This window comes from Vespula pensylvanica, chromosome 23 (assembly GCF_014466175.1).
Source record: "Vespula pensylvanica isolate Volc-1 chromosome 23, ASM1446617v1, whole genome shotgun sequence".
Taxonomy (NCBI): domain Eukaryota; kingdom Metazoa; phylum Arthropoda; class Insecta; order Hymenoptera; family Vespidae; genus Vespula; species Vespula pensylvanica.
This window is the reverse complement of record NC_057707.1, coordinates 171,559-188,848: the sequence shown is the minus strand read 5'-3', so window position 1 is coordinate 188,848 and position 17,290 is coordinate 171,559. Positions and strand designations below refer to the sequence as shown.

General features: G+C 30.2%; 4 protein-coding genes across 9 annotated transcripts in view; 2 read left to right on the top strand and 2 right to left on the bottom strand.

Moving 5' to 3' along the window:
- The first annotated feature begins 250 nt into the window (after positions 1-250).
- On the top strand, positions 251-6,730 carry LOC122636767 (PDZ domain-containing protein 8). 4 transcript variants are annotated; one of them, XM_043828356.1, is made up of 10 exons: positions 251-1,151; positions 1,497-1,802; positions 1,879-2,071; positions 2,144-2,406; positions 2,482-3,562; positions 3,643-3,905; positions 4,011-4,214; positions 4,810-4,959; positions 5,501-5,683; positions 5,769-6,730. In XM_043828356.1, the coding sequence occupies exons 2-10, from the start codon at positions 1,542-1,544 to the stop codon at positions 5,964-5,966; spliced, it is 2,796 nt and encodes a 931-aa protein (XP_043684291.1). In that variant the 5' UTR covers positions 251-1,151; positions 1,497-1,541; the 3' UTR covers positions 5,967-6,730. The 4 variants fall into 4 exon arrangements, with proteins under 4 accessions (XP_043684291.1, XP_043684290.1, XP_043684292.1 ...); XM_043828355.1 differs by having other exon boundaries at positions 251-1,802; XM_043828357.1 differs by lacking the exon at positions 4,810-4,959 and having other exon boundaries at positions 251-1,802.
- A 2,081-nt stretch (positions 6,731-8,811) lies between these two features.
- Positions 8,812-14,803, top strand: LOC122636771 (leucine-rich repeat-containing protein 20). 2 transcript variants are annotated; one of them, XM_043828375.1, is made up of 4 exons: positions 8,812-9,473; positions 13,029-13,172; positions 13,236-13,403; positions 13,560-14,803. In XM_043828375.1, the coding sequence occupies exons 1-4, from the start codon at positions 9,317-9,319 to the stop codon at positions 13,721-13,723; spliced, it is 633 nt and encodes a 210-aa protein (XP_043684310.1). In that variant the 5' UTR covers positions 8,812-9,316; the 3' UTR covers positions 13,724-14,803. The 2 variants fall into 2 exon arrangements, with proteins under 2 accessions (XP_043684310.1, XP_043684311.1); XM_043828376.1 differs by lacking the exon at positions 8,812-9,473 and adding an exon at positions 11,659-12,278.
- Positions 12,664-17,290, bottom strand: part of LOC122636768 (formin-binding protein 1-like) — a 27,005-nt gene continuing 22,378 nt past the window's right edge. The window contains exon 12 of one of the 2 annotated variants that reach the window (XM_043828362.1): positions 12,664-13,431. The gene's annotated coding sequence lies outside the window, so the exon portion shown is untranslated. Of the gene's footprint in view, positions 13,432-16,160; positions 17,223-17,290 lie in introns of those variants that run through there. The other variant, XM_043828361.1, reaches the window with a different exon arrangement.
- LOC122636769 (folylpolyglutamate synthase, mitochondrial-like) overlaps positions 15,891-17,290 on the bottom strand; it is a 34,633-nt gene continuing 33,233 nt past the window's right edge. Inside the window, exon 4 of the mRNA XM_043828373.1 lies at positions 15,891-15,910. The gene's annotated coding sequence lies outside the window, so the exon portion shown is untranslated. The remainder of the gene's footprint in view (positions 15,911-17,290) is intronic.

Below are 17,290 nucleotides of genomic sequence, written 5' to 3'. Positions count from 1 at the left end.
ACACATACACATATTTATAATTACACATATATGCATGCATATATATATATATATATATATATATGTATATGTATATTATAAATCCAACCGAAATTATTCAGTCGAGTTACTTAAATAAATAAAAAAGAAATAAAAACAAAAAAAAAACAATCTTCCTAGTCCATCCAATAAATTAATAAATGTAATCCTGGATCTTTCCTCTATCTTTTTATATTTAAATACATATAATTCATAAAAGTGTCAAATAAAAAATGATAAATAAAATGTCTACGACGTAAATACATTTTTCGAAAAATAATAATGATATAACGATATTGTAATTTCTTTTTAAATATTCACCTTTACGAGTAGCGTCTAATAAAATATTTATACTAATGTTTATATTGTTATCTTGAAGTATCTAGAATCCGTTTGATCCTCCGATAAGTATTAAAGTTCAATAGATAGCAATAGAAACTGAGTCCCTCTGGCAAAGAAAGAAGAAACTAAAGATACACGCCTAAAAGTAGGCAATAATGTTTCAAATAGACATCTGTAGATTTATACCAACCGAGTATACTGCGTGAATGTGTGTGTGGATTAGATGGTAAAGCTGTCAATGATAACGTTTAAACATATGTGATCGTAAACTGAACGATTATAAATGTTAAATAAATGTATTATTTCTAATAAATGCTTCATGCAAGTTTTAATATGAAAGATTGGGAAGAGATGTAATTAAACTCAGCGCGGATATTAAAAGTATTCTTTTGTAAACATTTTCTTCGTTTGAATTTGCCAAAGGCAACTGTCAAAATGACAATTCGGACGAAGCAAACATGGCTGTCGAAATCGATAGAGGAGTTTCGACGTAGTGTTTGATATCAAACCTTTTTTCAATGATATTATTAATGGCGAATTATAAAATATATTGGTTTTTATCTAAATCGTCGATTCTTTTCCGATATTCGTCATGTTCTACGACAACATTTTAATGAAATACGAGAGACTCGTAACATCGAACCAAGTGGCAGGTGAAAGTGCTTCGAATAATTATCATCCGTGAAGAGGGAGAAGGATGAATCATGATTGTCTAACGTGAAATTATTTCTGTTACGAATTATCATAAAATAGTCATGAGTTTTTATCCAAGTTCCTAAAATAATATATACGTAAGGAAATTTTATTCAAATTTCTTTTGAGACTGATAATAGTTTTCTTGTTTCTCTACAAGTTTTTTTTATATTAATATAAATATTAATTTCTCTGTTATTATACGATAAAGTGCCTTCTTTACAAATTATTTGGAAGCTTTTTTATTCTTCAAATTTCAATTTAAAAAACTCACGAATACAGGAAAAGAGAGAGAGAGAGAGAGAGAGAAGGAGAGAAAGAGAGAGAGTGATTCCGATAATTGGAATCTTAATATGGACTTTTTCCAAACCGTTTTTATAGCTACAATAACGTTTGTGTGTGGTATAATATGTACGCTTATATTAGAGTTTTACTTCTTCAAGAAATATCTGGAAACAGGACCTTTAGCGAAACCACCAGAGAAAGCAATGAAACATGGACAAGCTCAGCTACCTCAGGAATTACTTGATAAGATACAAGATGAAAAAACAAATCTTAATAGCAATATCGTTCGACAAAGTATTTATCAAGGAAATGAAAATTTAGCAATAAATCTTACTTTGCAATTTCTTTTCAATGAATTACGAAATGCGGAACGCGTTCGTCTTTGGCTCTATAGAAAATTAAACAATGAATTCAAAGAACTTTTAACGCAATCAACTACCGGGAAATTACTTGATAGCGTAAAGGTAAAATGATAATTAATACTTGATTAAATTCTAAAAATTCTCGATTGTATAACTTTTCTCGATTCACTTGCTTTAGTTAAGAGATTTGAATCTGGGTACAGAATTTCCAACAATAAAAAGCTTGGAAGTAGCTGATTCTAAGATAGACGCGGATACTGGATTATTAGAATCATTGGATTTATCCCTTGATTTATGTTACTCAGGAAATTTTCAAATGTCGATAGATGTTAAAATGTTGTTAGGAAAAACAGCATATATGGCTTTACAAGGTATGCGATAGTACCATCCAAAGATATTTTAAATTATACTGATCGCGTAATATTAACAATGGTTTTCCCTAGTAAAACGTGTTACTGGTCGAGCAAGATTGCAATTCACACGTGTACCATATACACATTGGTCTTTAAGTTTTTATTCGGATCCTATCTTGGAATTGGAGGTGCAATCTCAATTCCAAGGTCGCCAATTGCAACCACAAATAATATCATTAATTACTGGACAAATAAGAAGAGCTGTACGTCGAAAACATACGTTACCAAGATACAAAATGCGTTATAAGCCATTCTTCCGCAGATTAAACGATGAAGTTATGGACCTATCAGAAGTAAGTTAAATTTCTTTTTACTATTATTAAAGACTTATAAATAATAATAAAAGCAAATATTGTGTGCTTATATAGGTTGCTGGTATGCAAATCAATCCAGGGTGTTTGGAAGTTACATTATTAGAAGTTAGTCGTTTAAATGTTGGACCTAACATGCTTAATGCGGAAGATATTTCTCAAATAGAAGTACATTGCACGATGAGCATAGACTCAACACCTTGGATACATTTAACGCAATATAATGGAGTACCATACATGATATTAGATTTAATTATTAGCAAAACTAGTTCGCAGCAACTTGGCGTAGTATTCAAACAAGAACTTGTTTCTGAAATCGGCCAAGTATGTGTACTTGTTGAAACTATAGTATCTGGAAGTCCAGCAGCTATAGCCGAAATGAGAAAAGGAGATATTTTAATAGCCGTCGATGGTAAAAAGGTCACTAATATGAATCAAGTTGCAAAACTCGTTAAAAGTGCTGTACAGAGGCGTTTCATTATTAGAGTCGAAAGAAAATATGTCAAAGTAGACTCGGATAAACAAAGTTCTATAAAATCTGACAGTGAAATAAAGTCTGGTATAGAAAAAATCTTTGACAGAAAAACTAGTAGAAGTGATTTGATAGGAATCAAAGGAGATAGTACGGATGATTTCAGTAAAATGAAATTGGAAAGTTCAATGAAATTCTTAGACCCAAAAGATACGGATAGTGAGAATGTAGACAAATCTGAATTTTCTAGTAGATTGTTTAGAAGAAGAAGGAGTAGTAGTACGCATATTCTAGAAGAAGCAACTCAAATGCCTGAAACACCATTAAGAAGAATTTCAACGGCTTCCAGTCAATCCACAACGTCCAGCAACATTCAATTTTGTTCTATCGACGATAGTTATGTTACCAATACATCTGATTTGTATTACACTACGAAAGATAAGGGATATGCTTCTTTAATTACTTTCGAGGAAACTAGAAATTTTCAGATAGATTCCGAACAGCATTATTTAAATGTAGGGGTATGGGGTCGCGTTAAATGTAACGAATATACTCCTAAATTATTAGGATACATTAATGCTCCTATAAAATTAATTGTAGCGCAATGTGCTAAGTCGTCGACAGGTCATTATCTTAAATGTCATGCTTTATTGCCACCAGAAAGTGGTATGTGTACGAAATATTATTTGGTATATTAGATTCTTTTCTACATTTGATTCTTTATTAAATAATGGAATCTTTTGAAGCTTCTTTAGCAACATCCAATACTAAATTACAAGGGTACTCTGGTTTTGATCCTACTCTTTGTTTCGGAGACATTTTAATGTCCTATAATTGGGAAAGCAGTGTGCCAAATCGCCATATCACAAACGAATCTATAAAAAAGGAAAATGTAGAAGCTATTAGAGCCCAACCGATTCAGAATGAAGAAGCAGCTGAAAAAAAAGTGCATGACTTTATTAGGACACACTTCCACAGAGCGACTCACTGCGATTTTTGCACGAAAAAGGTATGGAATGTGTCCTTTATTATTACTTAATTTGATAGATAAATTATTTTATTAGAATACATTAATACACCTTGGCAAAGTTAGCGCTTTCTTATTTTTCTTTAGATTTGGTTAAAAGATGCGATACAGTGCAGGGACTGCGGTATGGTATGTCATAAAAAATGTGAAATTCGTTGTCAAGCATCAGGGATATGTGGTTCGGAAACTTTAGCAACGCTGGCATTAGAAGCAGATGAAATAGAACCTAGTGCTATTATCGGCGAGTCAAGTCCGGAGATATCTCTTACTGGTTGTGAAGATAATGTTCAGGTACTCAAGACATAGCAATGTCTCATTATATTGAAAATAATATTGGCAATTTTAAAACATTGTCTATCTACATAACTTTGGTGAATTAAACGTTGAATATTAATGTGATAATTTCGTGAAAAAGATAAAAAGAATGCATTATATGCATCGAGCCCAATATGGAATAGGATATTTTATTTATTTAAATACTTTGTTTTTTGTTCTTAACTTTACTATCTCGAAGGGGTAATAAATATTAATGGACTTGTAATAATGATAGTCCATTCTCGATATTATGTACATAAAAAATAATTGTTAAGCATTATTATTCGCTATGTTGGCAATAAAAAGGAGTGTTTGCACTCGGGGTGATGACGGTTTTTTGTAGGCTTGCACCTTGACCTTGCTATCAATACCGAATGTTTATCAAATTTTAAGCTAGTAACTATAGTTTTGTACTTCTTTGTTATGTATATAGTTATAAAAAGAAAAAGAACTATAGACAAAATGTCTATAAGAGGACAGCTTATGATATCAACTTTTTACTTTATGGATACTTCTCATCACGGTTTGTAAAGGTATTAACAAAATTCAAATCCATTCGTCAATTAATCAGGGTGCAAGTATGATGGCCATGAAGGCTAGTATAGCTAACACACTCTTGGGCCTCAAGAAGGCTGGAAGTACCAGTTGTCTGGCTCCACCAACTTCCGGTATTGGTCTGGCATCTAGAAGTCTTCCCCCAAGTCCCTGTGCATCCCGCAAGGTAGACATTATTGACACACATGTACTGTGCTTAAAATGGAGGAGCTTGCTTTTTGAAACACAAATTGCATATTTTGTTCTAATCGCAAATACTTCAGTATTCATGATAATATTTTCGTTAAAGTAGATATGTCTTTGCACCCCTTTATCCATCTTTCCTTATATTTTATATTCTCTTCCCATCTCCTTCCTGTCGTATTATTAAAAAAATTAAGCATAACATATACCGACAATTATTTGCCATTTACACTTTACTACTTCCTGCATGTATCTATACTTCATAAGTTTGTTGCTGCCTATTATTAATATGGAAGCATATTATAACGTAAGAAAATGTATACTTTTTATTACAATTAACTATTATATTAAACGGGCATATACAGATCTACTTTAGATCAGGTAAATGCAATATTAGCTGAATTTATTTCATTGTGCTTCTATAACAATACATTTTTAATAATTGTACGTGCTCTTAGGGTCAAGACTGCTCTGATGATCTTATATATATTTAATAAGTCTTATTAAATGATTGAAACGTCTAGAGTTCATTGGTTGGAGGTTTGGGTATAAGTCCTGAACTTTTGGAAGGTGCTGAACCAAGCGTGGCAGCTCCTCTTGTCGCAGGAGATTTGGACGATGGTCTTATGTCTAGAGCCAAAGATACTGGAAAATTCTTATATAAGTATTTGGAACCATCGGAACGTGTTGAGAAGATCAATGATATGGTAATTGTTAACTTCTCTATAATTACAATTTGGAGTGTGTGTGTGTGTATATATATATATATATATGTTTTTTACTTTATCACAGATAGGGAAACTAAAAACTGCCCTAGATGCTGAAACTACCTCAAGATTAGAATTATCGCAAAGCGGAGAGAACGATAGTATAAAATTAATTGCACAGAGCGATTTAAGAGTACAGGCGTTGAGTGTCTTACTTCTTCATTATTGTGCTGGCTTGCAACACGCGCAAGAGGCATTAGAGAAAGCAAAAAATGAAAATTGAATTCTGAACTGTAAAGATCATAAAACGAAAAGAGAGAAATTTTCAAATATTTCCAGATTCTCGAATATTCTACATTAGTCAATTTGTGAATTTATAAAATATTCTAATATAGAAACTTTTATTTAAAAATCGAGATATTATTTAATAGCTTGATTAAAAATTACTACACGCGTTCACGCGTAAACATATTATTCCTATATATATATATATATTACTCTCTGATTGTGAAGTTTTAACAAATAATACTCAAAAGTATATAGTTGTGATAAGATTGGAATCTCCTAGTAAACACCAAATGTTAAGACTTATATTTATAGTAAATTGTATATTTGTAGAAAATCGAGTACAAGATACATCAACTGTTTCGTTACGCGCGCGTGCGCACGCGTATGTGTGTGATGTGTGATTTATCAATGAAATACAACGTGTTTTACCAATGCAATGAAAAATTGCTTAAAGGTTACTTACGAAATGTAATGAAACGTGCATCGATGTATTTTCTAATATCTCTCCATGTATTTTTCAGAATTTTTTCATATTTCTTTAAATATTTGTGATATAAACTATAAATATTCTATTCCGCAATCAAAATGTATTGTATCGCATTAACTTTGGCCTAACAACATATTATTCGTATAATGCAACGAAGAACTATATATGAATCCTGACTGATTTTAGAATAATCTCAATAGTATATTTAGTAATATATAAAACATAATATCAATAGAAATTCATCCATCCACTTATATATATACATATGCTTTTATACATATACATATATATATATATAGATGTGTTTGTCAATGTTCGTTTTGCAAATGTAGCAAATGTTTAAAAAAATATCTTGTTAAGGTATAAGACAAATATATCCGTTATATAAATCATACAACTGCTTTTCTCAATATAATTTTAACAAAGAAATTAAATATATATATATATATATATATATATATATATATATCTGTGTATATATATATGTATATATGTATATTACAGCAGATATTTATGAAATGGAAATCTTTTCTAATGAACAATTATTATTATTGTTATTATTGTTATTATTATTAGAAATGTACAAGTTCCCGATGAATACGTTGATCAAACGAAAGTTCACGGTAAACATAAAAATACGTAAAACGCAGAAAGACGCAGTAGAGAACGAAGCGCATAAAGAATCGACGTCAAAGCTGATACTTAAATAGGGCCAACGTTCTCAACTTGGCAAACAGTTTTCTTACAAAAATTTCCCGGATCTTGTATGTCCGAGAGAAAACTTCGATTTCAATAATATGAATAACAAACGATTGTAAAAGCACACGATGTTACTTTTTTCTAATTAATTTTATTATAAAATAGAAAAAAACAAAAACAAAAACTGATAATCTTGAAAGATTTCTTGCATTACACATGTATCTTTAAAGAAATTAATCTTTGTTGTAAATTGATAAAGTATATACATAGAAAGATTTGTTAATGTGTGTATGTGTGTGCGTGTGTGTAGAAATAGTGTAGTAAATAGTAGTGGTAATAGAAAAGCGGAAATATTTTGTCGATTGTATGTATATAGTAATACACACTCCAAGTATCGACTGGATTCGTCTAAAGCTTTTATCATGATCATCCAAATGAAAGCCAAAATGAAGACGAGGAGAGAAAAGTCATGGGGGATTTTGGTCGGTGATTCTATTCTCGTACATGAAATGCACGCGCAGTATCCTCTGGCTGTCGGCCAAACATACCGTAAAGTCATATAAACATTTTATCCCTCTTGGGTACTGAGATTCACGATGAATGAAGGATACAATTACATTTTTTTCTTTTTTAACAACAACAACAACAACAAATTATTACTAGATTAAGAAAAAGAAAGAAAAAATAAATAAGACCAAATTATTTGGATTAGAAGAATGAGAAATCTTTGAAATAGGTTAGAAAATTTCCAAGATGGTTGAAATATATTCTGAAAGTGAACACATTTGATTTCTTCTTTTTTCTTAATAATTTAGAACCGACTTGGCAAAAATATTTTTTTATGGTAAAATATTTCGTTAGTTTGTGAAACTCCTCTTTTGGCAATACTGCCAATTCTTTCAAACGTTAACGTATAACGCGAGAAATATATATTTCAAGCATTGCTACAAATTTCAAATAATTTAAATCATTTTTTTCAAGTAAGGTCCATTTTATTTTTTTAATAAGCCTAGTGAATTTCTTTTTGCGATAGAGTTTCGAAACGATTTATTTGGGCAGTTTGCCGAATGAACTATATTGGCATGAACTATCGTTACGAATGAACTGTCCTTCTAATTCCAATAAAAACAAAATTAAACGCAAAAGTGTATTGAACAAACCAATTCTATGTTTTCATTGATTTCTAGAAACAAACGAACGAACGAACGAACGAACAATTAAATCGATCACTACTAACTACAAGTTATCAACGATACTACTCTTATCTAAATAGAAAAAATTAAAAAAGTAAAAAAAAAAAAAACATCGAAAAATGATATCTTTTTATAAATGTTTTTATCTCATAGGAAAAGAATTCACACTAATAATTTACGCACAAAGAAAAGATCATCGAGCTCCCCGAGATCGCTGTTTATCCTTTAAATGGTGACCTTGAAAAAAAAAGAAGAAAAAAGCAACGTGTATTCGTAGAAAAGCTGACACCGCTTTTGACAGGTTGCATCGTTCGAGTCTCGTTCTGAATCTACGTACGTCGTACTCCCTACAGCTGTTTTCAAACAAAGAAAGAGAGAAAGAGAGCCCGAACAAAGTAGTAGTAGTCAGCTGATTCAAAATGCATCCTTGGGTGGGAGGAGAGTTAGAGAGTGCTTAAATAGCACCGTACGCTTTCACGCACGTTAGTGCAAGTCAGCGTTTACATCGCACGGATTAAGTCTTTTTATATCGCAAATTGAAAATCGTATAGATCTTTTTTGTCAACAAGGGAAATAAAGAGAAAACTGTGTTATATCGTAGCAGGTGTCTTGAAGTTCTTCCTCTTGATAGATATATAATTATTTGTAATAATCAATCAATAATATCGAATTCTCGTCATCGTATACCGTTGTATGCTACTTTGCTATTGCAATCGACGGTTTAAGATAACAAATTAACAAGAAGAAATAAAAGGAAGAAAATCTTCAAATTCGGTTTTTTTTGCTATAGTGAAGATATTAGTGCTGCGAAATTTTTATTCTAAATGATAAATCGTTCCTGAGTGATTATAAAAAAAAAAAAAAAAAAAAAGAAAAAAAGAAAAGAAAAAAAATTATATATATATAAAAGAAATAAAAACGACGAAGATATCTTTTCGATTTCTTTTCGTAAAAAGTCGGAAAAAGATGAGACCACCAGCGTATAATGCCGAAGAGGTACAACAGATTCCTCAAGAGCAAGGAGAAAGGAACGTCGCCATGGCTGTTTGCGTTCAATTGGCGGGTCGAGCGATTATTAGGGTAGTTTCGCGATGCGAGGAAGCTCAAGACAATTGTAATTTAGGTATGTTCAAAAAAGAAAAAAAAAAAACAAAAAAATCATCATAGCTAATCATAATCAACATGACCAAAAACACGCGTATTTACATTATTACAACTAGTAATTTATAACTTTTAACGCATCTTGCACACTGATTTATTGATACGCTTTTAAAAAAAAATTATAATTGATCGATGACACTGATTAAAAAATTTTTAAGAATAATGCTTTCAAAAGAATAATCTATCTTTGAATCATCAATCATCAAATAAATCGATAAGATAACATGATTAACTTCATATATAGGACAATACTATATAATGTGTCTTATTTTTTTTTTTTTTTTTTTTTTTTTTAATATTATCTATTTTTAAATTTAACATAAATATGTTTTAATTCGTATACAAAAAAAAAATCTTCAAATTTAATCAAACATTCATAATGTGATCATTAACTTTTCTATATATATATTCTGCGTGTGTGTGTGTGTGTATAATTTAAATAAGCACGTAACATTCAAATCAATTTGTTTATTAATTACAATATGTATAGTATTACAAATATGTATAATACATATATAACTATACAATAACTCCATTTCCTGCTTTTTTGTTTAGAAAAAAAAAAAAAAAATAGAAAGAAAACACAAAGGTAATACGTGTGTTCATACATATGTTGTCTTTACCTTATCTGTAAATCTGAATAGATCAGGAACCCTGATCAATGCCGTACCATTAGTAACACAGACAAACTAAGATCTACGCGTCCTGTGATTCATACACCTCATCTCCTTCTCTTTACCCCTCTTTATTCGCCATATATCATTTTTTCTTGCGACGCACGAAGAATCTAATCTTTCATCTGTCATTGCGTTATAAAAATGTCAATGGTTTCTTCAGACAAAAAATAAATATGTGTTCGTTGATCTTTTTCTGTTTTACACACTTATATATACACATATGTAGTTATATATGTGTTTAGCTAGATTACATATCAAGTAAAGTTTCTAAACGGTTACCGGCGAAAGTTTTCCCGCAAAGAGAAAGAACATAACAAGAGAGCATCGATGCATGCATTTCAACGATAAAAAATAACGATCGTTTCAGATAATCGTAAAAATTATATTGATAATAACATCAGGACGAATCTTTCGAAAATAATCAACATTCGTATTATAAAAAAAAATTCGTATTAATAAATCACTTTCTTTGTTTCAAAATTTATGAAAATAATAATAATAATAATAATAAATAAGACTTCGTATTCGTAACATTCCTTTATTTCAAATTATTTCGAAAATTCGGGCGTTTTCCAAAATACGCATCTTTTAAAGTTATGTATGATGAACGGAATAAAAAGTGAAATGCTCGTTGGTGAATCGTGTTGCTGCTACCACAGCATAGATAATAGACAAGATAAACATCAGAACGATGATTACACAACACCGTCGTCCGGTCTTTGTTTTTTTCTCTCTCTTCTTTCTCTTTTCTTTTTTTTTTCTTTTTTTTAATACACTGCGACAGTAATTTTCTTCTAGAAGGACAAGATAGATTTCTTTTGCAAAGAGAGTTACGATCGAATCTATGGATCTATGTTCGAAAGGTCGATCTAGGAATAGTAAATAGTGTGTTAGAAAGAGATAGAGATATACAAACGTCTCGCATGCCGGACGATGTAACCTTTTTTAATTTCATCCCTTCTTTCTTATAGACCTATGATTTTTTGTACAGAAAATTTTTCATTTTATAAATTCAAAAGCATTCGTAAAACGATGAGAAATACAGATATCGCGTGTGGGTAGTATTCCTTTTATAGAAACGTAACCATAAAAGGTAACTTGCCGCCATGATGCCTTTATTTTATGATAAAAAAATTGAAAATACTCTATGTAATGCACGACTATATGTGTGTGTGTATGTGTGTGCATGCATACAACAGTTTTGTTGTTTGGATCTAAACGAAGATCTCATCACGTTTTCGCACGATCTATTTTACGTAGGTGTCTAACGTTCAATGACTTCTCGAAGTCTTCTAAGTTTCTATTTATGAACCGATTGATTATATTAGATGACTACTAATATTTTTTTTAGAGTCAATGATATTTATTTCGAATGTAACATATAACCTCAATTTATACGACACTGTCGAATATACGATAATAAAAAGGAATTGTTATTTAGTTTTTTACTTTATTGCTATATCTAAATGAGCGACGCTTTTATATTATTTAATTTCATTGCAAGATATATTTTGGAAAGTAACAAACTAAACGATCGTCTCTTGGGAAGGTCAAAACGCCATGATACAAATTTGCGGGAAATTCAAATCGAAAACGCGCCATAATACGAATTCCGTCATGAAACTTAAACGTAAAAAAACAAAGAAGAATCTTGTAAATATACATATTTACATACTATCTTCTCATCCTATCGTACGAAAATCGTTCTGATTTAACAAATTTTCTGTTCTCTATTTGTCTTTTGTATACAAGAAAAATACAAGCACGTCTACAGATTTGTTCTGAGAAAAAAAATTAAATAGTAAACATAATAATAAAAATAATTTATTTTTGAAACGTATACTTCGATAAACGCAATTTCGATCTACTAACGATTTCTTCTAAGCGGGCGTTGTCAAGGCCAAGTGACGAACGAATCGTGTGAATTTATTTCCGAGAGATCTTAACGAAAATAAATGTTTCTTACGAGTGCATGCTACGAGAACGGACTCGAGAATTTTTCGTTGAATCGTCGGTCTAAAACAAAATGGCGAACGCTGTGACAAAGGTGATATTACGTTGTGAAGAAGCACAGGAGAACGAAAATCTCGGTACGAGAAAGAAATTTTTTTTCCTATATTTCAGTATTCTTTTTTACATTTATTATCATTTTCTTTTTCCTTTTTCTTCTTTTTTTTTTTTTTTATTAACCTCTTCTACATTTCATTAGGATCGAACTAAAGCTTCCCATGTACGTATACCGTACTTCTGATTGAACTAAACTTGTATGTTACTTACTTCACGTTACAACTGTTGCAGTGGCGCGCTTTGTGAAAATTGTATGAATTATATCTTATACACTAGTTTGAATTATTTTTTCAGATTTGTTTATATATATATATATATATATATATATATATATATAAAATACGATCGACAATTATTATTATTATTTAATTACGATAAATGAATATAATATTTAAAATTATACTCGGCTGGATTTTCATAACGTATAATTCTGTGAATTGTAAAAATAACAAGTTTTGTACAGATGCATTGAATGATGCCATATGGCAACCATCCAGTTAGAGAAGTTTAGGTATAGTTGTGTAGCAACTGATATATGCGTTTTACACTTAGAATACGTTTATTTCGTAATCATTCCAGACGGTACCTCTCTTCCGTACTTGGGTTAAGAAAATCGAGCAGGAGAAAGCGTGAAGCCGTCGTAATTCGATGGTCAATTCATTTTCAATGAGATCTCTATGTATACATTGGCTCTTACATTGGCTTATTAACTTTTTCCAAGAAACATACAATTTTATTTTATATGTAATTTTTTCTTTTTAATTATATTTCAGATTTGTCTGAATGTCAGTTAATGCAAATACCAGATGCAGTTTATCATTTGATGAGACATACAGAATTGAAAAGATGCGATTTGTCTGGTAATGTTATAACAAAGATCCCACCAAAATTTGCAGTGAAATTTTCTCTTATCACTGGTTAGTATCGATAATAAATGTGCTTAGGTTTTAAGTTAACGATTAACAAATATTTTTTTCTAGAACTCAATCTAAGTCACAATCAAATGAGTAAACTGCCAGAAGAGCTTGCCGAACTTCAAGCATTGGAAAGACTCAACATTTCGCATAATACTTTTATCGCTTTGCCACCTGTTACCTGCCAGATACCTCAACTTAAACGACTTCTTGCCAATAATAACTCCATCATCGGTAAGTCTTCAGGATACAGAAGAAGAATCTAGAAAAATTATTGTTTGGTTAGTAAATGAATTGATATACTTATTCGAGAACTATGTCAAGAGAGAAGTTATAAAGATTATAATAAAAGCATGAGACAATGTTTAGTACTTTCCTATTATATTTCAGACGTTGATGTTGAGAGAATTAAACATGCACCAGCATTGGAATACATAGATTTGCAAGCAAATCCATTAACACCAAGAATGTATGATCTTCTAAGTACCTTGACTCGTATCAGAGTGGAATTAACTCCACGGCAAGTAGAAGAATGGGAAGATTTGACGGTCTGAAACTGATCTGCAGTCTGACTTTAGTTTGATGAAAGAAGAAAGAAGAAAGAGAGAGACATTAATTTTGTTAAAAAAAGAGCCAGCTGGAAGCTTTCACTTTTTACAAATAAGCTTTACAGCACAACGTTCTCAGCAGAGATTTGTTTAAGACTGCAAGACGCAATCCTTGCATAGTTTAAGAATTTAACAAATATTTTGTACAGTGATAATATACATTTTGACTGACAGTAAGCGAATATGCAAGCAAATGTATTATATATTTACACACACACAGACACACACACAAGTATTGATCGATTTCTATTTTAAAATGATGATTTTAAACTTTTCAATTATTTCATCTCATTATTCGAGATCTCAATAATATTTCCGATTCGCATTTAATCGAATTGGGGAAACCGATTGCTCTTTTTAGTAATATTTTTTCTTAGACTTAGTTTTTTATCTACTTGTATGTCTCTTCGATGTGTTCTAATCGATAACCGCTAAAAAATCACAAAAGAAAGAAAATTATTTCTTTTATTTGACAAATTTTTTTCTGATATATGAAAAAGAGTAAAATCTATTTATGTACTTCATTTTATGTATTTCAGGACTATATTAACAATGTACAACTGCCAATGTTGCGGTTGATCGATCTTTGACAATAATATTGATTTTCTTTTAATAAAAGAAAAAGATAACAAATTTTTTTCTTAGCATTATATATATATATATAACTGAATAGTATATATATAAGCAAAAGAAATTATATCTGAAAATAACAAATGAGATGTTAAAATTGCCTCTGCGATTATTTATATTTGTAATTGTATAAAAAAGAAAAAAAAAGAAATTAATTTGTAAATGTATGTGCATATACATATACGCAAAAATGTAAATTTAACACACTATCGTAACGTATTGTTAATCTAGTCAACAATTCCTGGGACATTGCAATAATGTACTTAAAAAAATGAGAGAGAGAGATAGAGAGGGAGAAAGAAAAACAAAAACAAAATTAGTTGTTTCCTTCACTCTCTTAATCAATAAATAAATGTAATAAAAAGAAAACAAATAAAATAAAAAGATGAAATCTGATGCTACCTTGATCTTTATTGACATCAAAGTGTGTGTATATGTCATATCAGAGCACACATACATTATACATATGCATACATATGTACTCACACAAGTTTCTTTTCTCTCTGTTTCGAAGTTTAGTTTTCGAACAATAATAATAATAATAATAATAATAATAGTAATAATAATAAAAATTAATAATCTACAACATAATCACTATATAACATTGTGTGTGAGTAATATGTTCTCATATTTTAATGTAGAAATCTGAGTCACTTGCGACATACGAGTAGTAGACGTATGCTAGTCATATACAACACGTGTAAATGAGTTATATTGGTTTACTACATATATTTTCTTATTAACATAATAAAATAATATAATAATAATAATAATAATAATGATAATAATAATAATAATAAAATGTGTAATGAGTCGCAAAATTAATTATCTACAATACTTGTTCGTCGTTATGAAATCACAAAAAAATATACATTACAAAATAATAATAATAATAATAATAATAATAATAATAATAATGATAATAATTATTATTATTAAAACAATAATTGAACATTGATTAAAAAATTTTACTCTCGCAGCTCATCCATTCTCTCTCTCTCTCTCTCTCTCTCTCTCTCTCTCTCTCTCTCTCTCGCTCGCAAGAATACTGTCTCACAAATTGATAATAATAATAATAATAATAATAATAATAATAATAATAATAATAATAATAATAATAATAATAATAATAATAATTTTTTTTCAACGTTTTGCGATAATAAATAATTCCGTTAAATCGCAATATCGAAGAAAAAAATACGTGACACGTGCGTACTAGGAATTGTACATACACGTCAAATATATATATATATGATAACTAAAAAGATTTTGTTCAAAAATTAATTGGGCAAAATCTTTATTAGGCGCTGTATGTGTATGTGTGTATGACAATAGAGGGAAAAAGGGAGAGAAAAAGGTTTAGTTAAAAACCTTTCATTATTTTCAGTGCTTGCATATTTCATTATATACCGAAAGCTACGCTTTAATAATTGAATATATTTATAATGTGTGTGTGTGAGTGTGTGTGTGTGTGTGTGTGTGTGCGCGCGCGCGCGCGCGCGCGTATATACATATACATTAATACGCAAGAATATTATTAACTACCCGATGTGATTTTTTTATTAGTTTGTGTTTCGAATCACGTTTAGAAATAGGACGATATTCTATATAGGCTTCTGCTATATCAAGCAGCAGAAAGCAGGAACTACTTCCAAGCTTAGATCAAAATGAAAACATTTTTCTAATAAAATTTATAGAAACTGTCTTCATTTCAATTATTCGAGTTTTTAGCTTTATTGGAAGTTACTCCTTCTTTTTTCGTCGTCTGGCACTTTTTACTCATGTACCATTCGTTCTCTCGTTCGTTTCCACGGAATATTATGTACAGAAATCTATACCCTAACTAATTCACACTCAGACATTTCTTTTTTTTTTCTTTTTCCTAAAGAAAGCTTTTTTAAAGAGAAGACTCGCTCCGGGCTCAGACTTTGTCGTACATATTTATTAACATTTATAATCTTCCAATTCCTTTTTTTTTTTTTTTTTTTTTTTTTTTTTAACAGGAATAAAAAATCCTTTTCTAAGGAATAGAAAATTAATATTGATTAGTATTTTTGTACAAAAGGATAAGAGAGGAAATAGATAGAGAAATCCAAAATTGACGGAAATGCAAAAAGAAAATATGAATATAAATCAGTCTTCTTATTCTCCTGGCATTTTTTGTAAGAGTCTGTCCCTGAGCATAGTCAGCTATAAATCTTTAATAATTAGTTTGGTACAAAAAGAAAATCAAACTCGCACAATATTTGTTCTATGTAAAATGAAACGAAGAAGGGACCAAATACTATGTAATAAGACATTTACTTTCTTCGGTAAAGTCACAATTTCTGTTGTTTTGTGCATTATCTAAAACGGAACAGCACACATTTCTTTTTTTTTTTTTAATTATTTGTGACCGTCAAATTAGACGATTCATTCGTCTTCTTTAAACTCATAGACACAAGAATGATTAAATGTAATTTGGAAGCTTCAAGTTCAATGCGATTGAATCCTATTGTACGTAACTATACAAACATAAAATTGTATAGAACTTCATCTGTTCAGACAAGTATATTTTAATGGGAAGCTTTGTTTCTTGGTTGTGTTAACAAAGCAGAATTTTCTTTTTTTCTTGTTCGGTCTTTGTTCTCTTTAGAAATGGAAAAAAAAATGGAGCAAATGGCATTGGACATATTTGGCCATCATCGTCGTCTTCGTCTTCGTCGTCGTCTTCGTTATCATCATTTTCATCTCATCATCAACGTCATCTACATCTACATCAATATCATCATCATCGTCATCACCATCATCATCATATCGTTGGCAGTTCTCCGAACTTGAAAATATTAGCACATGTCAATATCAGACGATTAGTTAGACTTTCCTAATTAAGAATAGAAAGAG